Here is a 25340-nt window from a genome sequence, read left to right as displayed (position 1 = left end):
TTACCTGTGTGCATGTCCTCTCTTGTTTGCCCAGCGCCTTCCTCTGTGCCCCCTCCCTAGGCTCATCTTTTAAGTGAAATGAAATGCCTGCTCACAGCACTCACGCTGGGCGGCCCCAGAGGGAACCTGGGCTGGGAGGGCCACTGAGCTCCTCCAGATGAGGGGCTCTAGCCCAGAAGCAGCTCATCTGCACACAGTCGCCATGGGGATGTGAGTTCTGTGTTACAGATAAGCACGGGCAGAACCCACCAGCTCCCAGAGGGGAGGGAATTTCCCCTTCCCTGGATCCTCTTTTCATTCAGAGTTTTCATACAATTCCGCATCCTGGTTCTGGGACAGGCTGGGTCCCTGGGATGAATGGGTCTCCCTCCTTGTAACAGAGGCCCAGGGAGAAACAGGGAAAAGGGTTTTTGACACTTTTCAACAGATGAAGAAACTTAGAGACTCACTAAAGGCTACAGTCCATGGGGTCGCAAAGGGTCGGACAAGACTGAATAACGGAGCACACACATGTGACGGATCATGGAGCCAGAGCTGCAGCCCCCGAACCCGGGCAGTCAGGTTTCTGCAGCCTCTGTGGGCCAGAGGAGACTCGGTGTCCCCACCAGAGGAATGGCTTCGAGGGTCAGTCGCGGCATCTGGTGACATCAGAGAGCCCGAGCGCTGTGGCCTGAGCAGGGAGGGGGCAGGGTGCTTTTCTCCCTCACAGGCAAGCCTTGCAGGAATCCAGCCTTAAGTTCACAGGCCAAGGACAAAGCAAAGAGTAACAGACGTCTGTGCAGCAGGTGGGTGACTGACATCAGCCCCGCCCCCCCGGGGAGGGGCCGTGGTGGTCAAGGGTCTGCAGACAAGGACAGCACGTTATGGACAGAGGTGTGATCAGCAGAGGTGAGGGGGCAGAAAGGCAAGTTCTTCTGCCGAGTGCCTTGGAAGTCTGGGAAGAGTGAAACCGCAACTTCCATGGGATGTGGGAAAGTGGGGAGCCCAGGCTCGTCCCACGGGGCAACATTCCTGCCGGCCCCTCCTATCTCCCCTCTGGCCCCCCGCTCTCCAGCTCGACTCCCGTGAGGAGATTCTGCCATCGAGGCAAGAAAAGGGGACTCAGCAGCTTCCCCGATGGCTCAGCAGATAAGCAATCCACCTGTAATGCCGGGGACACGGGGGATGTGGGTTCAAGCCCTGGGTTGGGAAGAGCCCCTGGAGAAGGAAATGGCGACCCGCTCCAGTATACTTGCCAGGAAAATTCCATGGACAGAGGCGCCTGGAGGGCTACAGTCCAAAGGGTTGCAAAGGATCTGACACGACTGAGTGACTAAGCACAACAGCAAGACAAACCTTGCTGAGAAGCAAAAGTTTATTTTCAGACAACTAAGTATTCAAAAAGTCTAAATACATAAGATGGAAAAATAGACACTACTTGGAATTCACAGAAAGTTTTACTCCCTGTAATGACAGAACACTCATATTTAGGTTGCCAATTATTCCCACGTATGTCATGGTTGAGAGCCAAGTAAAATAACATTTCTAATGAAAAAACTAAGAAGACACATTTGTCCTTGAGATAAAGAACTGTTATGAGCCATTCGTTTCGATTGGAGGCTTCTGGTTTAAGTGACTGAAAGAAGTGCAACAAAAGCTGGAAGGATGGAAATATAGATTAAAGAGATTGATTGGGCTTCCCTAGTGATCCAGTGGTTAGGAATCTGTGCTTCTGTTGCAGCAGGGAGCAGGCTCAATCCCTGGTCGGGGAACTAAGATGCCTCACAGCACAGCCAAAAGAAAGGAGAGACAGAATGAGAAGCATAAAAATATAAGCTTGGGGAACTCAAGAGCATCACTGTCACTAGCTGACCTCACACCAGTGACATTACCCTCACTCAGAGGCGAAGCTGTTGTCCACAGTGACCCACGGCAGCAGGTCAGGAATGAAAGAGCAAAGCAAGACTGGCCTCTGAGACAACCGATGAAAGGGAAGTGAGAAACCTCTGAACTAAAATCCACCTGTCTGCTCGTGGGTGAGGCCCTCCACATCTGCCGGGGGCATCTGCCCTTCACTGTCGTGAAAACGATTAAAGGGTTCTTTCTTATCTTCAGCAGATTCAAAGCTGCAAATTAGAAAGTTGAGGAAGAGACTGAAAATACTATGCAAACAGATTCACAGCCGGGGTCATTTAAGGAGAGGTGAATGATAAGCTCCATACACACAGTGACTGTTTCTGAAGCCATGTTCAAGACCCAGGGGTCAGACATGTACAAGTGAGTTTTCTGGCCACCAGACGCAAGAAAAATACACATCTGTGGTCCGCACGGTACATCGCAGGCGTGGGAAACGTCTCCTGAGGGCCTGAATAAATGAATGACGAACGCCCCGACAATACAAACCTCCCTGCTGGCAGGCCTTGCCAGGTGTGCACAAGCAATCCTCTGTCCATCGTACTGGGTCTAAGCATTTACAACAGTGAGCTGGACTGAAAATAAGAAGGCTAAAGCATTTTCAAGGTATTCTTCAAAGGATCTTTGGGTGGGGGGTGGTTCAGCAGTTCCAGAAAGATTCCTTAGTCAGAAGGGTTAAAACACACTGAAAGTAAAATGGAGTAGGCGTGAGTCGTTTGGAACATGCTGAAGAAATGTTCCCTCCCCAAATGTTGTGTGACTGCGGTGCTGGCTGAGGTGGCCTGTGGCTGTGAACTGTTGGCTGTGAGGGTCAGACCCACATCACAGGCACTCAGGGACCAGTTTACTGAATGATTAATGCCCGGTGGGGATGGTGAATTGGCCTCATGCCTCCATTTCTGTGCAAAAGTCTTGTGTATCTGACTGCAACTTCATACAAAGTGCAAACACCTGAGGTAAACGCATTTGGTGTCAGCTGCTTCCAGGGTCTTGCTGCCAGGAAAGCAGGTATGGAGGAAATACAGAACATTCTGAGATTAAAAACAGGAAATGGGTGAATTCGGTGCCCCTTCTGGGAAATGATGAAATGAAATGTGTTTCAACCTTAAGGTGTAATCATGCAAAACATGGTTTATCAAGGTTAAGGCATACGATATCTCATCATGATTAATGACTTTTTAAACTTAAAACAACTATACAATGGTTAAGCCCTCCCCTTCCCAGATCATAAAATCACAAGGTACTGGATGCTTGGGTATTTTCTTATTACTAGATAATAAAAAAAGGGAAAGTATCTAATGGACAACTGTGACACAATGAGTGTTTCAATGATCTCAAATCAGAACATATAAAGTTTATAATCACTGGGTTTGCTCAGAGGTGTAATCCACAAATTGAACTAAATGACTAGAGCCACTGTGTGAAAACTCCAGACGCTCCTGCTAAAAGACCCAGCTCAATGCTCCAAAGCAGCTCCTCCCCAGTGAGTGGGTGAGCCAGCAGCCATGTCCTCCGTGTGCTGATGGGGCCGCCCACTGTGACCCTACTGGCACTTGGCATAAGGGACAGAGTGGCCCCGACGGCTCGGCTGGCCCCAAGATCTCTTTTCACAGCCTGGCACACGGAGCAGTTGTACAAATCACACTGCCAGTCTCCACCTGTGAGTAACCAATGCAAACGAGAGGAAATGAAAGAAGAGAAAATGACGGGAAACCGAACAGCATAAGTGTTTTTACACTTCAGTGACACACTTCCAATGGCCCAGGTCACGGCGGTTCTCTGTGTGTGGTGTGCACCCATGGCAGAGTCTGCTAGGGACACAAGCACTCAGAATCATCCTCCCGTTCATTCGTCTGCCTCCACATCCTGGGCGGGTCTCTCCCCACCTGCAGAATCACCTGCGCGCTGTCTCGAGGTCGCAGGATGGACCACAGCCTGGGTTACGATGGGTTCAGAGACTTTACCTGGCTGACCTGCTCAGCTCACTCAATTTCCAAATGGGCCCCGAGAGTCGACTGGCATCCACATCGGGAAAACCCAAGGAGGTGGCAACAGGGAAAGGAAGAGGTCTGTGCTGCCTTCCTGAGAAACACAGCGTGGCCACGACCACTGGGACCCCCAAAGGGGCTTCCATGTCCCAGAATTTCCCACCGTGCCCTCTGGAGCCAAGGGCAGCAGTGCCAGGCGCTTGGTGTGGGGGGACGGAGGAGGAGGGAGGAGCTGCCTTAAAGCCATGCCGTTGCCACGGCGATGGTGCGTCACACCCAGGCCCGCCCATCCGCAGGGCCCACCCAGGGCCACCCCTCCTCATTGCCACTGCACCCGGTAAGCTCTGCTCTGACACCTCAGTCCGAGTTGGGGGTCATTTCTCATGAAATGACCTTGGGGGTTTCTCACATGGGTTCTCATCCCTAACTTTGGTATTCTCAAACCGACAGCTTTCTGGATGAATCTGTAAGAGAGATAAGATAAGTTGTCTGGTTTCCAAAGCCTTGACTCAAACTGAATGGTGGTGGGGAGACGGGGGTGGGGGAGGGGTCCCAAACTGCCCATAACTCCTTTCCCACAGCTTCGAGAACATGACATAACACAGAAGAATGAATGCCTTGAATTGATAGGGTTTTAATTAGGGTGATCCAGGCTATGAGATCTCTTGGTGAAAGGCAATGGAACAAAAGATCCAAATTTGCAATCATTTGGGGACCAAGCTAAGCCAGTGACCCCACACCCACCCCAGCAGGTATCACCACAACTGTGTCTGCCCAGGGAATACATTTCCGTGCGCCTCCTCTGAGGTCAGATCAAGATCCCCCTCGGCCCATGCAGACACCACAGCTGCAGTGCTGCCTCCTCAGCCCACGGGTCTGCCCCCCACCTGATCCCCTCTCCCATCAAGCTCTTAAAACTCTACCCATTCTTGAAGGGACAGAGTATATGTCATGTCCTGCACTCCTCTCTTCACAGTTGGCCCCCCTCCTGGCCTGCTGCAGGGTTTTCTGGCTCCAGCAGCATTGCATGTGTTCCACACCCTCCTGCAGCCCGTGTGCCGTCCTCATCTTCTTCCCTCTGGGCTCTGTGAACGCTGCACAATGACGCGGGTCGGAGCACAGCCATCAGGACCACTTTCTCCCACCAGCTCAATCCCACTGAGAATCTAAGACAGTACTGTTTAATGTCACGCAGCTAACGCTTGTGTTCTGAATGGTGACAAATATCATAAACATGCAGGCTTAAAAATGTAAAATAAAAAAAAAGGTGAAAGTCAAAAGAATGAAAAGATTTAAAATCAACAAACTTGGGTTCACATGGGTTGTCTGATTTGAGGATCAGTTAATTAACCTCATTAACTGTATAACCAACTACCTACCCAAGGTGAAGACTGCAAGTACCAACCACCCTTCTAAGCAGTGTTAGGGTCTGGGCAGGTGCTGGGAACACTCTCATCTGTAAAACTGCATGATGCCCACCTGCCCACCTGTCTCCACGATGCACACTCCATCTCCCTCCAATGACGGTGCGTCATCCAAGAGCAGGGGCTTGCAGGGCATGATTCCGGGGTGTTTTATGGAGTGGGTGGGTGTGATGTGCAAGATAACAGTCCACTTACTGAAATTCTTTTGCACCATCTCAAGAAGTGCTTTCTTTATGTTTCCCTTGGTGTGTCTTCGGAGGAACTGCCTGCTTTGGTCACACCAGGCGCGGGTCTCTCTGAACCAACATGGGGCCGGCTCCTTGAGCAGGAGGCCGGGTCCTCTCCAGCTGGTCTCATCGCCACCCACGGTTTCAGAGACACCTCATTCTAGTTCTGACCTTGATGCCATAGTAGTGAGGAAGCAGCCCCTCACAGAGGTGTTTGACCTCAAAAATGTGCCAAAAATATCTGTTTCTCGTGTACATACCCCACTCCTTTTTTTTTTTTGAGGCGAGAACATTTGCTAACAGTCAGTTTGTAAGACATCTCCTGAAATCACTCATCAGCCACCCTGCCTCTTCTTTTTCTGTTTCCTGTAGGAATCACATGCTCTTTCCGTGGACTCTGAAAAGTCAGGGCTGTCATTCCCAGGGGCAGCACCTCAAGACTTCAAAGAATGAAGTTTTGGGACTTCCTTGGTGGTCCAGAGATTAGGGATCCACCTTGCAATGTGGGGGACACAGGTTTGATCCCTGGTTGGGGAGCTAAGATCCTACATGTTGCGGGGTAACTAAGCCCCCACACCACGACTAGAGAGAAGCCCACGTTCCACAATGAAAGGTCCCGCATGACGCAATGAACATCCTGTGTGCTGCAACCAGGACTCAGGGCAGCCAAACACGCAAATAAAATACAATACTAAAAGAAGAATTAAAATTTCCTGGCAGACTCAGCAAATGAGTGTCTCTTCCTATTTGACGATTTGCAAGGTATAGTCAATTGACGGGCATCAACAGGTGTGTCCCTCTGAACGGAATTCTCCCGGAAGTGCCTCTGGGACCTCACAGGGAAATCTTGGCATTTTCTTCATTCTTAAATGAAGGAATGGGTCGAATTTATCCTTTGAGGACAGTAAAGCATCCCACCCTCCCTCCAGACTCCCCCCGTCTCTCTGACGTCTTAGCATGTGAGCCTTCCTGACTCCGATCCCAGCAGCAACGCCGTGAGGACTGCACAAAGCGTCACTAAGAGGACAAGGGTTGCAAAGCAGCGCTTTCTACCCGACTTCCCTTTCGCTTCAAACTTCCTGAGGAATCCTTCTGTCTCCATGGTGTGCCGCCCGCACGTGGGTGACTCACAGAATCACGGGGCAGGACACCGGACCTTTCAACTGAGCCGTGGAAAATTCTGGATCGAAGGAACAGACCGATCTGTTGTAAGATAACGTTTCCATTTACAAAAGTAAAACTTAGACCCAATGAACGCTCTGACAGACCCAGCTGTTTGCAAGTCTAGCTTTACATAGAATCAAGTAGGATGGAGCGAGTGTGCCCGTGGGAACAATAGCATATTTTTCTGCTTCTGCTTTGATGCACAGCGTGCCCTTTGCCCCTCTTAAGAAATTTGCAAATTCTGGCTTAAAAGCAACACTTTCACCTTAGGCCTGGTTTGCTGACAAACGATCATGAACTGCACGCTTTTGTACCAGTCTGTCCTAACAGCAAAGCCAGGGGTGCTAAGGGAATCAGGGATCAGACACAGTGGAGTCCTTAGCAGCACATGTATGCTAATTTCATCTTTAAAAAAAAAAAGCACTAGATTATCTGAAATTTTTTTTTTAAAGGGTACGTTTTCAGCAGACATCTCACAAAGTTGCTGTGGAACCAACGTGTCAAGGGAAACACCCTCTTCTTTACCACTGTACTTGCAGGAGGTACCCACAGTGCTTCCAGAAGGACACTGACAGGTTTCAGGGAAACACTGCACCCAGCAGCACGTGAGACTCCAAACACCAAAAGTGTAGATGCAACAGGAGGGAGACAGTCTTCAGAACTGTTCTGAGAAACTGATGCTGAGTTCTTAGTTGGCCCTCAACCCGGGCCTCTGCTGACCCTACAGTGCATCCAGGGGGAGTCTATGCCAAAGCAAGGAAGACCTTAATCACATTGGCTCCCTGAACTTAAGAACTAGAACACTAAAGTCCAAAACCATGGAAGATATGTTTGATACCCATGTGTTTATAAACTAACGGTGGAGAGTCCTATGTGGTTACGAAACTGGCTTTGTCACGCGGTCTCCCCGCGCACTCCAAGGGCAGAGACAGGTCTGGACATCCCAGCAGGGACTGGGCTTTCTCTCTCACCTGCATCCTGGACCAAAGCCAGTAAGGTCCTTCAGTGCTGGGTTTCAGGAGGCTTGGGCACACTGCACATGCCCGGGGACCGTGAGAGTAGTAGGGAGATGGAGCGCAAATACAGGATTCTGTTTACTTCATCACACTCGGAAGGAACCAGGACATGATGGCTAGGAGAAGGGGATGCTGAGAGGGCCTGGTCTACTTACTGTCTCCATGACTGGAGGGGCTCCCATGCTTAGCAAAAAGTATGGCTATAGAAGACAGCTGCAGAGTCGGCTCTGGACAGAGGATTCTTTTGAGTCTTTTCTAATGTTCAGGGCCTCTCTAAACCTCATGCAGGCTGTCTCATAAGGTGTCCAAACAGACTGGCTATTCCCTATTAAGGCTGCAGAGTCTTGGGCTCAGGGCTGCTCAGGGGTCCTGGTCTGGAGTGCTTTAGAGGGTTGGGAACCCATCCAGATGCAGCCCCCGAGCACAGAGAAAACAACTTGTGTGCATGGCTGGTTCAGTGGGTGCTGGGGTGGGGGAAGGTGTTGGCCTCAGAAGCTTTCCTAAACTGTCCTGGCTTCAACAACGTGCAGATGGACATGCTCATTCACCTTCTCCCCTGGGGACTAGTCACATTGCGGTCAGTGCCATCAATAGGAGCTGCCATGAACTTCAGTGAATCAAGCTAAATGTTTTCATGTCTAGGGAGCTGAGGTTTATAACCAGGCAGAATTGTCTGCTGGACAAGAAGAGAGTTTGTTGTCTATTTTATTTCTATCTTTTCCCTTTTTACTATTTTTCTCTCTCTGCTCGGCAGCATCCTTCCTCTCTCTTTGGGCCCCAGAATCTCACCTTTCTTGGTGACCCTTTGCCTAGCAGGGTGCTGGGACAGAGCAAGTATGTTACAAGCATTTGTCTCCTCAACTGATCCTCTGTTAATCCCACCTCCAGCCTGCTCCCTTGCACTCTGGAATGCTGACACCACTTAGAACTGAGGCTGGTCATTTAGCCGCAAACCTACCAGGGACCCTGTAGGTCCCTGCCGTCCACTTCACCCCTGTGGACACCACTTCTCACAGGCTTTGACTTCCCACTACAACTAGTCTAGCAGCTTGTCTAGATGCAGTGACGCACTCTGAAGATATGGCTTTCAGTAACATGTCAATGAGCCATCTGACTTCTTTTCAATTTTTAAGACTGAAGAGGATCAAACGAACCCATAGTCTAGGCCGGTAAACATTTAAAAAGGTGGCACTTCCACGTAAGGCACATTGATAATTTCTGAGATCCCAGGATACTGTTAATTTGGATTCTTTGTCTCCCTAAAGGTTGGGAGAAGTTCAGAGGCGTGACCTTCAGACTCTGGGCAGCAAAATAAATCCTAACTACACAGCAAAAGTGAAAATACTCATTTCCCATTTTCTTCCCATATATATTTTATTTAAAGTTTTAGATGACATATTATAGATATTTCCCCTCGACCGTGTTAAGCATTGCTTCCTTCCCGTTTGTGTTCATTATTTTCCTTCAATACTTAAAATACTTATTCCAGACTTTCAACTGAGATGATTTTCTGTCTCTACAGCCGGTCTCAGGAACAGACAGTACAGAGGATTTTCACAATTCACTGAGCTTGGTCACTTCCCAGCGGCACATTGTTCGTTACGGTTTGCTTTTCCTCATACTGTGTTTCAGGCTGGAGCAGAAGCTGAAGCAGTGGGAGAGGGGCAGCCTGCAAGGGCCCCTCCTTCCAGCCGGGTGCAGCACACGGGCACAGGATGCCCCATGCGTCAGGCGGCTCCGCCACCCGGGCACGTGCCTCACGACATCTGCATGCTGGTCTTGCAGTTGTGGTACTGGTGGCGCAGAGGGAGGCATGTGTGCTCAGGTGAACTGAGGTACATAGTGTGGAAGCTGGGAAACACATTTCCTTGAGCACAGTGGATACAGAGCTGAGACGTGGGTGATGGGTCCTTATGGCACCTACTTGGAAGGAGAAGGAGGGAGACAGGCTCCACAGGGCTTCATCAGGGACTCACCGGGAGGGACAAAGAGATTAACTTAGAATAACAAAGGATGTAGCCTGTCCATACCACAGGCACGAGGAGCCGCGCGAAGCAAACAGTCTGGTCATCCTTCCCAAGCCAGGTAAGAAGTTAAAGACTGTTTGAAACACCACTGTACACGGAATGAACCAGGAGAAGCATCTGACTCAGTGTATCTGCAGGCGAAGGCAGTGCAGGCAGGGCGCTCCACCTCAGATCCTACAACACGCAGGCTCGTCATCTCTCAGGGGTGATTTCTCAGGGTGAACTTACAAATCAACCCAGAAAACACTTCTCACTACGTTACAATTAAACCTTGTTTTTGAACCAAACAATAGCACTTCCCAGATGAATTCAACATTTTCACACCAAGGTCTAAGGCTCCAGATGCACTTTAAACTATTCCTAAAGGAAAAAAGAAAGTCTCCCCACAAATATTGGAAAGTAAGTCTTGGGGCTCGGCAGGGGATGCCAGCAGAGAAGCTGCAATGCGTGTCTGAGTGATGTAAATATCTGGATCCCTCAGGGACAAGTCCTGGTGCTTTCGCTTGGGTGCACCACCCTGCACACCAGCATCTCTCCCCGCACACCTGGGAAAGGTGTTCTCTTCGGTTCCAGATGGCAACCTTTCCTCACGGTGAGTTTTTCCTGGTACAACCCTTTTGCACAAAGATATAGCTCTTGTCAAAAAATCATGAACCAGATAGCCACTGTCTGTTCCCTTTAACAAGCAGCAAAAAGCAAGAGCTAGTGACCGTGGACTTGGGCGGCTCTGAGTCTTTCCCTCATTGCCAACCATACTGCTACGTGAGGTTACCCATCACACAGGTGGGTGGCACCTAGGGCACTGGGGCAGCCTCTCATCGAGGCCCCCTTGTTCCTGAACTAAAGGCTGCTCCCCTTCCTCACACTCTGAAACTGATTCAATAAAAAGAGTAAAGAAGGAAAAAACGCAGGTAGGAAAGAAGGAAGGGGGGAGGGAGGGAGGTGAGGAGAGGGAGTGGAGGAGGGAGGAAAAGAAAGAAAAAAGAAAGACAGAGAAAGGAAAAAGGAAAGGAAAAAAGAGAGAGAGAAGGAAAGAAAGACAGGAGGAGAGAAAGAAAGTGGCCAAAAGAGAGACAGCACAATCGAAGCCACAGCTCTGCCTGCGGCTCCCTGGATGGCGCTGAGCTCAGGAAGCCTCGCAGCCACACAGGCACCGCTGTCTCCCAAAGCACAAGCCGCGTGCCAGTAAGTGAGCACGAGGCGTCCCTGCACAGGAAGGCTGGGTTCTGGCTTGCGAAAAGCTCAGCCTGGCCGCGTGCCAGGGTGCCTCAAGCAGGGGCATCAGGACGTGGTGCCGAGGTGACACCCCAGGCTTGTTTTCTCAGGGTGCAGTAGAGGCAGCTGGCTGCTTCCCTTTCCCCATTACAGTGAAAAAAAAAAAAAGCCTCTCCTTTATCACCTCTGCCCCATTGCCTCAGCACACTGCAGCAGAGTTTTTTTTTTTCCCTTTGGAGTACAATTGCTGTACAATGTTCATTATTGTCTACTGTACAAAGAAGTGAATAAGCTATATGTATACATACATCCCTTCCCTCTTGGACCTCCCTTCCACCATCCCCGCCCTCTAGGTCATTTCAGAACAGTTTGCAGAGATCCCTGTGTTATACAGCGCTTCCCACTAGCTGCCTGCTTTACACATGGTAGTGAATATATATCAGTCCTAGGAAGCTTTCAAGAAGCTTCCTTCTCCACAGTTTTGGCAAACAAGCCCACCATGTGATGCTGCCCATTTTTGGAGATCAGTTCACGTGGTGCCAGTCTCATTAGCACTCTCGTGGGATATCCTTTCCATCTAGAAAAAAACAGCCTTGCTTCAAAAAATTAAACGGGATTTCCCACCACCCGAGTGACCATAAAAAGTGCATGAGAATAAAATGAATGGATGAAAACGGAAACTAAAAAAATAATAAATTCCTGTGTTTAACTTAGCCTCTATGCTTTGGAAAACTGTTTTGTTTTACACATTTAATCAAATACCTACAAAATCTATGGTTGAAACCAAACTACATTAAATAAATCCAAATGATGTAAAACATTGAACTGGACCTAGATTTTCTCTAAATCAAATGTGGCCAAAACCAGAAGAACTAAAATACAAAATTTCCAATTCCTTTGTGATGACAATTGAGAAAATGTTTTGAAGATAAAACTGAGTTAAAGACTACTTTAGAAAGTGGATGAATAACTAGTCTAAGGCTTCATTTCTGCAAGAATTAATTTTAAAACATTTGCTATGATGTAATGACACACTTCTGAAAAGTATGTGAAAGTGAAAGCCAATCAGTCGTGTCCAACTCTTCCTGACCCCATGGATTGTAGCCCACCAGGCTGCTCCTCCGTCCATTCTCTAGGCAAGAAAACTGGAGTGGAAGCTCCCTGACCCAGGGATTGAACCCAGGTCTCCTGCATTGCAGGCAGATTCTTTACTGTCTGAACCACCAGGTAGCCCCTAGACACAGGAGGCTTCTGAGCCTTGAAATGTGGGTGATTCAAATTGAGATGCGCTGTTAGCCTCAAATACACACAGGGGTTCAAACACTCAGTACAAAAAAAAAGGGGGTAAAATAGTCACTGATTGTCTATAAGTGCATGTTTAAACAATAAATTTGGGGCACACTTGGTTAAATAAAATGTGTTCCACCTGTGTCATTTTTCTTTTTTAATGTGACTCCTAGAAAATTGAGAATTACCTACATGTGTCTCATTATATTCCATGGACTCTAGAGTAGGGGATTCCCAGACTTCACAAATATGTTCCAGAAATGCTGGCTGTCATTCATCCACGAAACCTTTCCCCACCCAAGGCCTGTGCACGGTCACTGTGGCTCGGGAGGCTTGGAGCCCAGCTGCCCGGGAGGACACTCTCACACACTGCAGACAGTGTGCCTGCGTGTCCATGCACAGGGCAGGCGGCTTTTAAGGATGTGTTGTTAGGAGACACTCCCTCAATAATTACAAAAAAAAAAAGTTTGTGTGGGCTTTTAAGGATGTGTTGTTAGGAGACACTCCCTCAATAATTACAAAAAAAAAAAAAAAAAAAAGTTTGTGTGGGAAAGCCACACAAATGAACAAATACAAACCCTTAACAGAACTTAACACCAGCAGCTCCAGCTTCAGGTATAAAAATCAGCCCTGAGTCCACATATTTGTAGTAATAGTCCTTTTTTAAAACTGTAAGTGCAGTGTTGATCGTAACAAACTCACTCTGTTCTCATCTCAGAATGAAAACCACTTCACTTAAAACCACAGTGTTGTCGACTGAACATGAATTTTGCCAAAGACCGCTTGAACCGTAATGCTAAAGTTCCCGAAGTGCTCTCTATACCGGACAATAGTTAATTGTCATCATTTCACATGATGGGGAGAAAAAGGACATCAGAAGTGCTGAGGGGGTATTGGCGAAGTCATATTTTTACCGTTACTGTGTTTAACTGGAGAGACTTAGAGATATTAAGAAGGCAGGAAATTGCTGCTGGATTCCAAGAATAATAATAAAAATAATCATAGAGCTGCCTGCAAGGCTGTCATAAAAGTCCTTTTCTCATTTCAGCAGGGTTTCACCTCTAGTGTGGCAGTCCTTCACTCTGAAAAGGAGCGTGGCTGCCTGCCCCAGGAGCTCCGTGAGTGCAGCGCGGCCGTGGGCTGCAGGCTCCGTCCATCGCACCCCGCCCCGCGGGCAGGACGCCGGACGTTCAGGGCTTCACCGGAATCAGGCCCGGGTGATTTCAGTGGAAATCAGCAGCCTGCAGCCACATCCCCTGCAGGGGAAGTTCTCTCCTGGCAGGCGGCCTCACAGAGACACGCCCTGGACCTGCCCAAAGATCCCTGCCACGGAACTCACTCCTGAACAGAGGACACCAAGTTGCTGCTGTTTAGTCGGTCAGTCGTGTCTGACTCTTGCGACCCCACGGACTGTAGCCCGCCAGGCTCCTCTGTGTCCGTGATTTCCCAGGCAAGAATACTGGAATGGGTTGTCATTTCCTCCTCCAGGGAATCTTCGCGACCCAGGAATTGAACCCATGTCTCCTGCACTGGCAGGCAGAATCTTTACCACTAAGCCACCAAGACTCTCTCATTAATCTAGCTGCTGTCTCGGTCAGGTGCTTCGGGGCACGAATGCTGGAAAGTGCCACTTTGGTCTTCCAGCTGTGATTAGCTTTCTGATTGCTCCCTGGGCCACTCACACTGCCGGGCCCTGGCTGAGGAAATGTCCCAAGGAAGCCACAACATAGGGACCACTGAAGAGGTCTCCTGTGACATCTGTGCCCACATCTCAGAGCTGTCTTTCATCCAAGGAACTCAATACAAAGAGAAGATGGAGTCCCACGTGTTTTGTAGGAGAGCGTGAGGCCAATGCTTTCCTGGAAAAGTCACTGTAATTTAGTGACAAATCGATGGGATGCAGACAAGTCTCCCATTGCATTTACAGTTCTTCAAAATAACAGCAATAAGAATAATAATGCTGTGTCATAAATAAGATACAGAATCCTTTCTAATCACACTCCCTGCAGCAACAAAACTAAATCACTAAGGCAACATTCTGCTTGTTAATACAGAGAATCTAGTTGCTGTGACATTTCTAGTGTGTGATACCAACAGCAAAGCGTCACTTGGAATCAAGTCATGTTGGACAAGCTGCATGTGCCCCTCACTGACCCCGGTCTCCCTGACAGGCTGGGTCTTCCCTAACACCCCCGACAGAAACAGACACATCCATAGCCCCATCAGCAAGAAAATTCCTGCTTTCCATTGGTGCTGTCAAGACATTACAACCATAGATTAGCACCCGTATGCAGGTAAACCAGCTCTCAGAAAGAAACAAAACCCAAACTCCTAATTTGTAGCGTTTGCCCATTTCTCGAGTGTAAATCTTCCAACCGCAGTAGGCCTTCAGCTACCAACAGATAACAAGAGCTCAGCTCTCAGGCTCCAGCCTGAGAACCTGAACACAGTCTCCAAGCTGCCTATGAGCTCCTGTTCCCCGCCAGTCCTGGCAGTTCTGGCTCCAGCCTGAGAACCTGAACAGTCTCTGGGCTGCCTGTGAGCTCCTGTTCCCCCAGTCCTGGCAGTTCTGGCTCCAGCCTGAGAACCTGAACAGTCTCTGAGCTGCCTGTAAGCTCCTGTTCCCCTCCAGTCCTAGGAGGCAAAGGGCTTAAAATTCTGAGCCGCTGGCTCTGCAGTAACGTGTGAACTGTAGTTCCTGCTAAGACCTTGCAGGGCGCTGGGCTTATCTGGAGGCCACAGTGGCTCGGCTTCAACCCCGCCCCAGGCTGTGGGAGCCAGGAAGGCAGTTTCCTGGGGCCTGGCTCCATCAAGCAAGTGTTCTCATCTCATCAACCTGGTGCTGTGGAAACTTCACAGGGCGATGGTTAGGGCTCACTGTGCTTAAGCCTTTCTACTTTTGCATAAAAGGAGGGAAGTTTTTTTTTTTTTTTTTTTTTCTGGGTTATATTTACACTTCCCAAATCAGAAATGTCCTAACCAGACAGGACAGGTGGTAACTGGCAACCACAGCTCAAAAGTTTTTTTTTTTTTTTTCCATTTCTTTCTGAAACCCCATGTAGAAGGAAAGTTAACGAAATGTCGGTTGGCTGCTTTATACCCAGAGCTAACTATGCTTTCAGCACAGATGGAACAAAGCGGAGAATAAAACTGGGACCAGAAACCCTAGAACAGAAACTACTGTTGATCTCTCTGCTCCCGCAGATAAGAATCTGTTGTTGCTTCCCTTGGTAAACCAACTAGGTACAATGTGATCCTGAATTTAGGTTGTCAGAAGAGATGGAGATAAGATGATCGCCGCTTTCTCTTTGTAAAAAATTACCAGCTTTGCTGAGTTCACCTGCTCCTCTGGAGTCACAAAATGAAAGCTAGAAGTGTGGCTGGAAATGCCAGGCTGGGCTGTTCCAGCCTCTCCGGGGCCCTGTTTTTCTACACACTATTCCCTTTTTGAAAAAGACTACTATGAATTCTGGAACACTATTGACTCCATTGTGTGTGTGTGGGCTCGGTCATGTTTGACTCTTTGTGATCCCATGGACTGTAGCCCACCAGATTCCTCTGTCTGTGGAATTTTCCAGGCAAGGATACTGGAGCAGGTTGCTATTTTCTATTCCAAGGGATCTTCCCAACCCAGGGATTGAACTCAAGACTCTTGTGCCTCCTGCACTGGCTGGTGGATTCTTTACCACCGATCCACCTGGAAAGCCCCCACTGACTCTATTAAAAAAATCTTAAACGATCAGCCACAAAACACCCATCTGACTGTGAAGTTCATGCGAATGGACACACGGAGCCACGTGAGGATGACTGTGTTCTCAGGGACAAATCGTTCTCAGCTGAGAAACTTGAAGATGTAGGGTGGCATGATGAGTTGGGGTGTGATACAACTAGCTCAGTAGCCCCTGGGGGTAGTCTCAGCCTGGGAAAGCCTCTGGGTCCCAAATACCAATGGTCCCTCTTGAGAAAAAGGGCCTAAAATAATCCACGGGACAAACCTTAAATTCAGATACAGCCTTACATTCCTCTCCCTCAACCTTAATTTAAAAGGTCTCTCTACTGTCCTGCTTGCCCTCCCCGAGAAAGCGGGGCCACCATCCCATTCCTTCGGTCCACACGTCTCGGACACCTACCAGATGCTGAGGAGGCAGTGAACAGACCCCAGAGGCACGCTTTCCCTGTAAGCGGGGCCAGGTGAGGAGTGGGAGTCAGGGACGGCCCCTCTCATGTGGGGCTCCCAAATGGAGACTGAATCCAGGGGGGACAGTCTCAGGGTCCCCGAGGTGTGGGCAGGCTGAGGCAGAGCCCCCAGCCCAGCTCCTGCATGTCTGGTCCTTCCTCCCTGGGGACACCACTTGGGCGGTGACATTCTAGTTCTTTCTCTCCTCTCGCTCCATCCTACCCGCCTTCTAACAGACTTAAACTCCCCCTTGTCTCACACAGGCCACCTGAGCGTCCTCCAGGGCTGCTGCCAGCTCTCCTCCCAGTATTCTTACATGCGCAGGGCTGCCCGAGCCCTCGGCCCCTCCCGCTCCCCTACATTCTGACCTGGGCCTCCGCCCCTGCCCAGCTGCCTTGGGGAAGCTCCATCCTCCCGAAGCCCCTTCCCAGCCCCTCTTCCAGCCCACCCTTCCACTCTCCCCATGCTTGCGTGCTCACTCGGTCAGCTGTGTCTAGCTCTTTGTGACCCACGGACGGTAGCCCACCAGGCTCCTCTGTCCATGGGATTTCCCAGGCAAGAATACCAGAGTGGGTGGCCATTTCCTTCTCCAGGGGTTTTTCCCAACCCAGGGACTGAAGCCGGGTCTCCGGCATTGGCAGGCTGGTTCTTTATCACCAGTGCCAGCTCTCCCCATCTTCCTTAAAGTCTTCCTCCCTCCCGCGCGGACTTCCATGCCATGCTTCTTCCCAGAAATTTCATCTGAATCAAACGGCTGTCTTTGCCTCCTCCCTTGCTCTCTCTCTCTCAGATAGTCTCACACATTTACTCCCAAGGCCCTGGAGCACAGCATCCCTCAGCACAGCTGGACTGGCCACACACTGTCAATGAACTTCAAGTGCACCCCAACTGCCAACTCTGTGTCCATTTCCCACGCTGTTCCAAGAGAATCACTGCCACCCAAATGCCACAGGGCAGCCCTAGCCACTTCCCTCACATGCCCACGCCACGTGGACACATGCTGTGTGCTGTCCCCGATGGTCACTCCAGCCCTCAGGTCTGGAGGAAACACTTTGCAGGGTCCCTCTGAAACCCACAGCCCCCTCCCAGAACCCAGGGGCCTTGCTGGGACTGTGCCCACCCCATCCCCTTCACCCACCTACCACCATTTCCTAAGGTCAAACGTGACACCTCCTCACCCCGTGAGACCTTCAGCTCCCTGAGTCTCCCCATCAGCCCCCTACAGCCCAGCTGGGAACCAGCCTTTGTACTTTCTATGGAGGAACCCTGAAGTCCCATGAATGTACTATGCAGTGCCTTATGGTCACTGGGCTGCAGGCTTTAACTGCTCAGCTCTTCAAGGCAGCGGCTGCATCAGCCTGCCAGGGAGAAGGACTTGGTCAATATTGCTCCTTTTGAATGGAATTTCTTCATTTCTTAAGAGTTAGAGAAACTCAAGTCCAAACAAAGCACAAAGTCAACCTAAACGGTATGGTCCCAAATCCTACAGTGACCTCTATGGTGGGGGGTGCCTGCAGGGCAGGGCCCAGGGCAGGGCTCAGGGCAGGGCCCAGGGCAGCCTGACCTCCAGCAGGCTCTGCTTGGAGCCACAAATGCCTTGACAACTTCCAGCCCTATGGTCACTGACCTCCAAGGACAAGCAGGCAAGGACACAGCGGCCCTCACAGGGCAGAATAGGGCAGTGTGTGACCTCTCATCCCCGACCTTCTGGCGGGCCCGCCCTCACTTCAGTGGGGGCTTCACAACCCCTGCATCCTCCAGCCAGGCCTTTCCTTGCATCCCAGTCTCTCTTGCCACTGGGAAGGACCCTGACACTTTTCTGTCTTGCCGCACTGATCGTGTGCTGCTCCCTGCGTTTGCCTTCTTTTTGAGAATTTTAGGCGTTCTGTGAGGTCACTACCTCGGTGCTTCTCCCTGAAGTCACCAGCCAGGAGGTGACCCCAGCACCTGGCCAGCCCATCTCCAGATCCCCAGGGTGTCTCCCAGGGAACTCGCCTGATGCAAATGAAAGTGCCACCCACAGCAGCCACACAGATGCCCTCCACCTCGCAGCCTGCCTCACCCTGCAGCGCTCGCCCTATGTGACCGCGATGGGCAAGGTGATGCACTTCCCCGACAGGGAAGCCACCTGCCAGGGCCAGAAGGCAAGGGGGCAGCAGAGTCCCTGCAGCCGGGTCCCAGCAGAGAGATGCCCCCCAGAGTGACCAACTGTGGGGTCTTGTCAACTGCCACTCAGGACACACACACACACACACACACACACACACTGTGCATTACACACACACACTCCAGTTTCAGTTTCCCCCAGGAAGATTCCTAAGCCTCTGCCATCTGGCCCCACCTTCTATACCAAAACCCAGGACAGGATGGCACCCCACGCAGCACACAGTCTCCAGCTTAGTTTAATGTACCAACGTGTCCTAATGGTCTGCAAAGACCATGATTTCCAAATGTTTGGCACTGACCTACAAAACCGAGCTCAGGAAAAACTTAACATTCAGTTTTAAACGGGCAGCAACGAAACTGTTACATCATAAGAGCCCCTCTTTTCAAACTTAAAAGATTTTGAGAGTAGGCAAAATGATTTTTCTCTGATACCATGTCTCATGTTTTGGGAAACTGAGGAAAATTAGGATTTTGGTCTCCTCTGGGTTTGGCTCCCAAAGAACTGAGCAGGGTGTCAACTACGAAAAGGACTAAATAACTGCAACAGAGAGGCGAACATGAATGGAAATGACACACTTTGAGTTGTTCCTCAGAAGAAGACTGGAAACTGAGAAACCCGGACCCTGGACGGAGCTCGGGCCTGGATGGTTTTCTCTGTGAGATTCTCACAGCGCACATCCCATCAGAGCGAGCTTGAGCTCAGCTGCAGCCAGTGCTCAGATGCTGCCAGATAATAATTCTCCTGAGCTGAAGCAGGGTTTCTCGGTTCAGAGGAGATGCATTGCACAGATAAAAACGACTTCCTCTAACTGCTGATTAGATAAGCGGGTGCAGCATCCGTACTCAGACGCCAGCGCCCCAGCTCCAATTAGACTCAAGCCCCACGGTTTTCCATCATGAAAAGATCTCTCCAGCATCTCTCACTCCCAGGCTGCATTAATGCCCTCCACCCATCCTCACCCACTCTTCCCCTCTGGACTGGCTTGGTGTCTTCCCCAGAACTAAAGAGAGATCTGGCAACAGAAGCACCAGGGAAAAACATATGAATCCTCTTACAATTTACACTCCAGTCCTGCAACTCACGAAGGAGTGAAGGAATGCTTATTTTGAGTTAATGGACCAAAAAAAAAAATTTATGTGTAGACACACTTAGTCATTTTCCTGGATGCCACAGGGAAGAAATTCAGATTTTTTTCTACTTTTTTTTCCCCTTTTCTATTTCTACCAGGGTAAATCAAATCATGGTCAAAGCCTTCCAAGCGAAGGACTCGAGGTATGAGAATTCAGCTTCAAGAATGCTCTAAACCCCATGCTGGAGGATGCGACCTGCAGGAATCAGGGCCTACGATAAACCACCAGGAAATGCTGGCTGTCACCTCCCTCCCTCTTTGGAGATGAGGTCATGAAAGTGAGCAGAGGCGAAGGAAGAACATTCTAGAACATGGAGGGGCTTGTACAAACACACATTAGTACCCCATATTCAGAGGCATCCACCCCTCACGTCTCTCTCAGCATTAGAATGACTAGTACACAGGGTCATCCTGACTGTCTGTCCACAGAGCTGAGCCTTTTGGAAAGTCTTCCTGAACCGCAAGTCTTTGGTCCTCATTCAACCACCCCCTGTGGCTCCTGTCAGTCATCTCTCCTCTTCAGTCCCAGGGCGTTGCTGTGCTTCTGCCCCGGGGTTTTCCCTGTGATTCCATTCTAAATCCTAAACTTGCCAGGCATCTCTCTCAGGGTGTCATTTGGTTTTCTGGCCCCGAACCTCTCTTCTCTACCCGTGGCCTCTCCCTGTCTCCCTGCTCCAGCCAAGTAGGCCTCCCCTCTCCCTGCCCACCATCTACAGTCAAAGGGGGTGAGGGCTCCTACCCCCTACCTTATTCACAACCTGATTCACCTTATTCACAGCCTGATTTTCTGCTGGGATCAGCCAGCTTGCAGCCCGCCTCCACTCCAGGACTGTGTGCTCACTGACAGCATCAGAGAGCTAGAGGACCCCTACCCAATTTTAGGACAAGGCCACTCACACAAGCAAAGTCAAAGTCGCTCAGTCGTGTCTGACTCTTTGCAACCCCATGGACTATACAGTCCATGGAATTCTCCAGGCCAGAATACTGGAGTGGGTAGCCGTTCCCTTCTCCAGGGGATCTTTTCAACCCGGGGATCGAATCCAGGTCTCTGGCATGGCAGGCAGATTCTCTACCAACTGAGCCACAAGGGAAGCCCGCACACAAGCAAAAGGAGAACAAAACAGTGATAGGCAAAAATCCATGCTCGAAGGAAGAAAGAAACTACAGATTATTGAATGAAGGAAGAAAAGAAGTTTTTCATTCCTTTACTCACAGCACTTATCTCTCTGCTAGATGCCAGTCTTGGCATCGTTTCTATGTGAGACACTTTTAATTGCCCCTGGCCAACAGCTGGCAGAAGACTCTTGACCCATTTTCCACTTCTCGAAGGCACCTGCCATGGATGAGTGGGTAAACTTGGGGGTTGCCGTAGGAGGTCACTGGGCACATCCTCCTCTTTAGCAGTTTCATACACAACCACTTCAGAGAGGCGAGATTTCTCTCATTATTAAAGAGACCACTTCAGAAGAACAAGCTAGCATCTGATTGAATAGACTGTCCTGATGACTAAATACTGAATCCCTCAGGGCCAGGAAGTTCTCTCCTGTGTCTACCTTAAATCCTTCATGTTGTACGTTAGATCCTCGCTTCCTCTTATTCAGACCCAGAAGAAAAAGGAGCCAAATGAGGGTGACTCCCTTGTCCTGACAAGTTATTGCCTCGACACCTCTTTCCCATATCATTTTTTTTTTTAAATTCAGGAGCTCACCTTGGCACACAGTCCTAGAGCAGCTCCGTCAACACGGAGGGAAGTCTTGCGGTACAAAACCATTACTCTTCTTATTTCTGAGAACGACCCTCCACCAGTGAGTGAGACTCTTCTCCCCATCTTAAGGGGATGGTTTCTACTCTTTCCCAACAACTTGTTCATTGCTCTCGTCTGTTCTCCTGGTTGAGGTCACACTTGTCTAGGACTGGGAGTGGGGGCTCTGAGTTTTTCAAAAGCATCTTTTTTTTTTCCCTAAAACAGACACCCGGTGGTCTATTATCACCAAAGACTTTCACATATGTTACCATCTTTTACCTTCTCGCCATTTCTCCCTGATGTTCCCACTGGAGGAGCTAGCACCCCCAACTTGATCTTGGGTCTAGGAGTGGCCGGCACCTCAGTCTCTCTCTTGGTCTTGCCCTCTCCTAACGGATTCCTCCCCGTCTTCTTGGCTCTGTTTTCAGCTTGCCTATTCTCTGGATCACTTTTTTTTTTAATTAATAAATTCCTCTTCTATTCTTGGTTCTGCAAATCTTATACACTCTCTTTCCTTCTCTCCAGGGAAGCTACAACAGACTCCTTTAAAAACCTTTAAGAGACCTTTTTCTGCCTCTTACTGTATTTCTACTTGTGTCTTTGCTGTTGTCTTCAGCAAAGCGTGTGTGCGTGTTTTCAGTTAACCCTGGAGACTATCCTGTGAGCCGAGCCAAGTTCCAAGGCTCTGGCAAGTTTGAAATGAGGGAGGTAAGAACCTGGCGGGGAGGGGCCCGACTCCACCCTTCCTTGCCCAGGTGCAGGGTCTCCGGGGCCGGCCTCCGCCCTGCCCTGCCCTCAACAGCCCAGGCGCCTCCCCCGAGGCCCTTCTCTCCCCGCTACGCTGCTCCCACTGCTGCGCAGGGAGGAGCTCTGGCAGGGAGGGGCCCGCTTAGGGAGGGGCCCTGCTTCCTGTTGTGGGTCCCAGGCCCTGGGTTCTTTGCCTTCTTCCCAGAGTGCTGATGAAATACGCCTTCAAGTGCATTTCCTTTCAGCTACTAATCCCTTCGTCTTTTAAAGTCCTAATGCTATCAAGGGTTTCCCTGGTGGCTCAGTTGGTAAACAATCTGCCTGCAATGCAGGAGACCTGGGTTCAAACCCTGGGTCAGGAAAATCCCCTGGAGAAGGAAATGGCAACCCACTCCAGTATTCCTGCCTGGAGAATCCCCTGTACAGAGGAGCCTGGCGGGCTACAGTCCATGGGATCACAAGACTCGGACACGCCTGAACGACTAAACCACCATCACCGCAATGCTATCAACAGAACGTACTTCATGCTCTCAGTGCTGCCCAGGCAGCCTTCACTGCGCACCTGAGCTGGCTGACTCCCTTCAACAGCCAGAAAGCAGAGTGCCTAAAGCTCAGCGCCCAGTGTGAAGGGGAGCCCATTTCCTTGGTGCTTTTCTGTGCTCCCTGGTCTCAGGGCTTCCCTCCCTGGCTCACCTGTCTCCACAAACCTCCCCCCTCCCCCTCCCGCTCCCCCGCCCCCCATCTGTGCTTCTGTCCTTCCTGCTTTCCCGGGAGTGACCCATCACTCCTCTGTCTCCTCCCCCACTGACAACCTCTTTCCCTGCCTGTCCCCGTGGCAGTTGCCATTCACAAGCCAAGGAAAGATGGCTCTCAGATGTCTGAAGTTTTACAACTCTAAAATTCAGTGTTTAGAAATCGGATGCGGAAAGGAGTGAGCGTCGTGTCCCATGGCGGTGGGGAAGCAGAGAAGAGCCCGCAGATCTCAGGCCGCCCCGACCCCGCCCCTCACCTTACCCCGGCTCCACCAGCCACACCTGCAGGGACTCCTTTAGGACCCAGACCGCGTCTCAGCCAGAGAATGCAGCCTGGGAGCCAGGGGCTCGGTGACCTCCTACCAGCACAGAGCTCCCACAACCTGAAGTTTACGGAGGAGGTATATTTAGGCTGTGAGGGCATTTATAACAAAAGCTTGCTTGACTGCACCAGGAGGACTGTTCTTCACTCTCCAGGAACCAGCCCGACTTTCAGTTCTCTACTGGACGCCCCAGGTGACCTTGGCTGTCAGCTGCGGGGATTTTGGGGAGTGGGGGGAGTCTCCCCAGTTTCTCCATAGTGACCCCAGAGTCCTAACCCTGGTGTCTGCGCTCTCCGCTCATTTAAACGGTTAACCTGTACCTATCCACATAATTTCTTCTGCCTTTCAGTCCCTGAGGTTTTCTAAGTCTTTATCATGTATACACACCCTCATTGTCCTAATGTTTTTATTTAAATTTGATCTTTTAATTTCTGTAAACGTGTCTTGAAAGGAAACTGCAGCAGTACAAGTGAATGACAAACCAGTATCTCTTGCAATAAACAGAAGACAATCTTAAACACAAATACATCAATTATAACAATGCATGCTCTTCTGCGTCCTAGCTTTGGGAAACCCCAGAGGATGTGTGTAGAAAGAGGGCACACTCTTCATCTACTTGCCCACATACAGTAGCCACTATCTAACAGGGAAAAGGAATTCAGAAACGCCCTTGTTTTCTTGGTTCATCTACGTCAGAAGATTTTAGCCACTATCCCTGTTTGTTCAGCGAAATATATAGCTAAGTTTAAAAAAAAATACCCAGAGTCTATCTGGTTTCCAAGGCACATGAAAACATACAAAATACATTTCTCTGTCATCACATCAGGATGTCCTACAGGAAAATAACTTGTGAGTTTCAGAACTTCAGACAAGTGCCCTCCTTGGCTGTGGGTCTTACAAGCTGATGCTGTGAGATGTCTCCTGCCTGTCCGGTCTCATGGCGACCTATCCACAGCTCAGGACACTCTTTGCTGCAGATAAGGGGCTCTCAACTTCACACTTGGTTCTTTATAAAATGCAAAAGAAAATAGGTATTTCAAGGAACTGCTGACTCATTAGCTGATGAGAATGGGGTATACTGGAATAAACACCAGTCTTTAGTCAGAAATGGTGTCTGCTTCTGACTCTGCTCTGTGACCCTGGCTAATTCCCTGAACTTCTCTGGGTCTCCGTTTTCCTAGAGAGGGTGGATTCAGACTTCTCACCATGGACTCCATAGCCCAGGCAGGCTCACCAGGGGAGAGACTGCAAATACCTCCACACCCATTGTTCTGTGGGAAAGGTATGTGAATGTCTGAGAGGGATAACACAGAAGGGCCAGGTTCGGCTCCTTCTACATCAAAGCTATGAAAATAAATAGCCCTACTGCCATAACACATGAAGTGGATAAATTTCCCATCTGTGAGTACAATCCGTAAACTGCACATTGCTGCAGTGCTCTGAGAATGGGGGGCCAGTGACGTGCCCGCCTTCGGGGATGCTCTTCAGCTTGGTCACACTGCACCCCACGTGGGGCTGAGAGCCCCACCACGGGGCCCCGCCCCGCACTGCGTGTTCCCTTCACATGGGGGCTGAGGGGAAACCGCAGGTGACGGGACTCACACACGCTCGTCGTGGTCTTTGGAGGGACGCAGAGAAACAGGGGTGCTGGCCTCAAGCCCGTGACGGCCCGTGAGTGAGAGGCGGGCGGCCCACTTACCCAGTCCCCGCTCACTCTTGGAGCTCTGCTGGCCTCCAGACGTGGTAGAGAGGTCTTCAGGGACAGGCATGGGTTCATCGCTGTCATCTGGGGTGTCACTCACTGGCGGGCTCTCCTTCCCTGAGGACATAAGCAAGAGCTGGAGTTTCTGGGGACGTGGTCACCCCTGAGGGTGGTGGTCACTGCAACCCGCCAGCAACATGGCTTGGCTTCAAGTTATGGACTGAGTTCATGCTTCTCTGTGGGGATTGGAACCTGCTATCCTGCTTATAATAGGATATCATTGCCACACCAAAACATGAGACAACGGAGATGTGAAAAATGCATATGGAGTAGGTTATCATTTCCTTCTCCAGGGGAT

General features: G+C 50.1%; 1 protein-coding gene across 13 annotated transcripts in view; it reads right to left on the bottom strand.

Annotated features, from left to right (window-relative positions):
* IKZF1 (IKAROS family zinc finger 1) overlaps positions 1-25340 on the bottom strand; it is a 99762-nt gene that overhangs the window by 48496 nt on the left and 25926 nt on the right. For all 13 annotated transcript variants that reach the window (XM_070369899.1, XM_070369897.1, XM_070369900.1 and 10 more), the window contains exon 3: positions 24980-25099. In XM_070369899.1, coding sequence (XP_070226000.1) covers positions 24980-25099 — 120 coding nt within the window. The remainder of the gene's footprint in view (positions 1-24979; positions 25100-25340) is intronic.

This window comes from Bos mutus, chromosome 4 (genome assembly GCF_027580195.1).
Source record: "Bos mutus isolate GX-2022 chromosome 4, NWIPB_WYAK_1.1, whole genome shotgun sequence".
Lineage (NCBI taxonomy): Eukaryota > Metazoa > Chordata > Mammalia > Artiodactyla > Bovidae > Bos > Bos mutus.
Note: the sequence above shows the minus strand (reverse complement) of the source record. Positions and strands in the feature narration are given on the sequence as shown.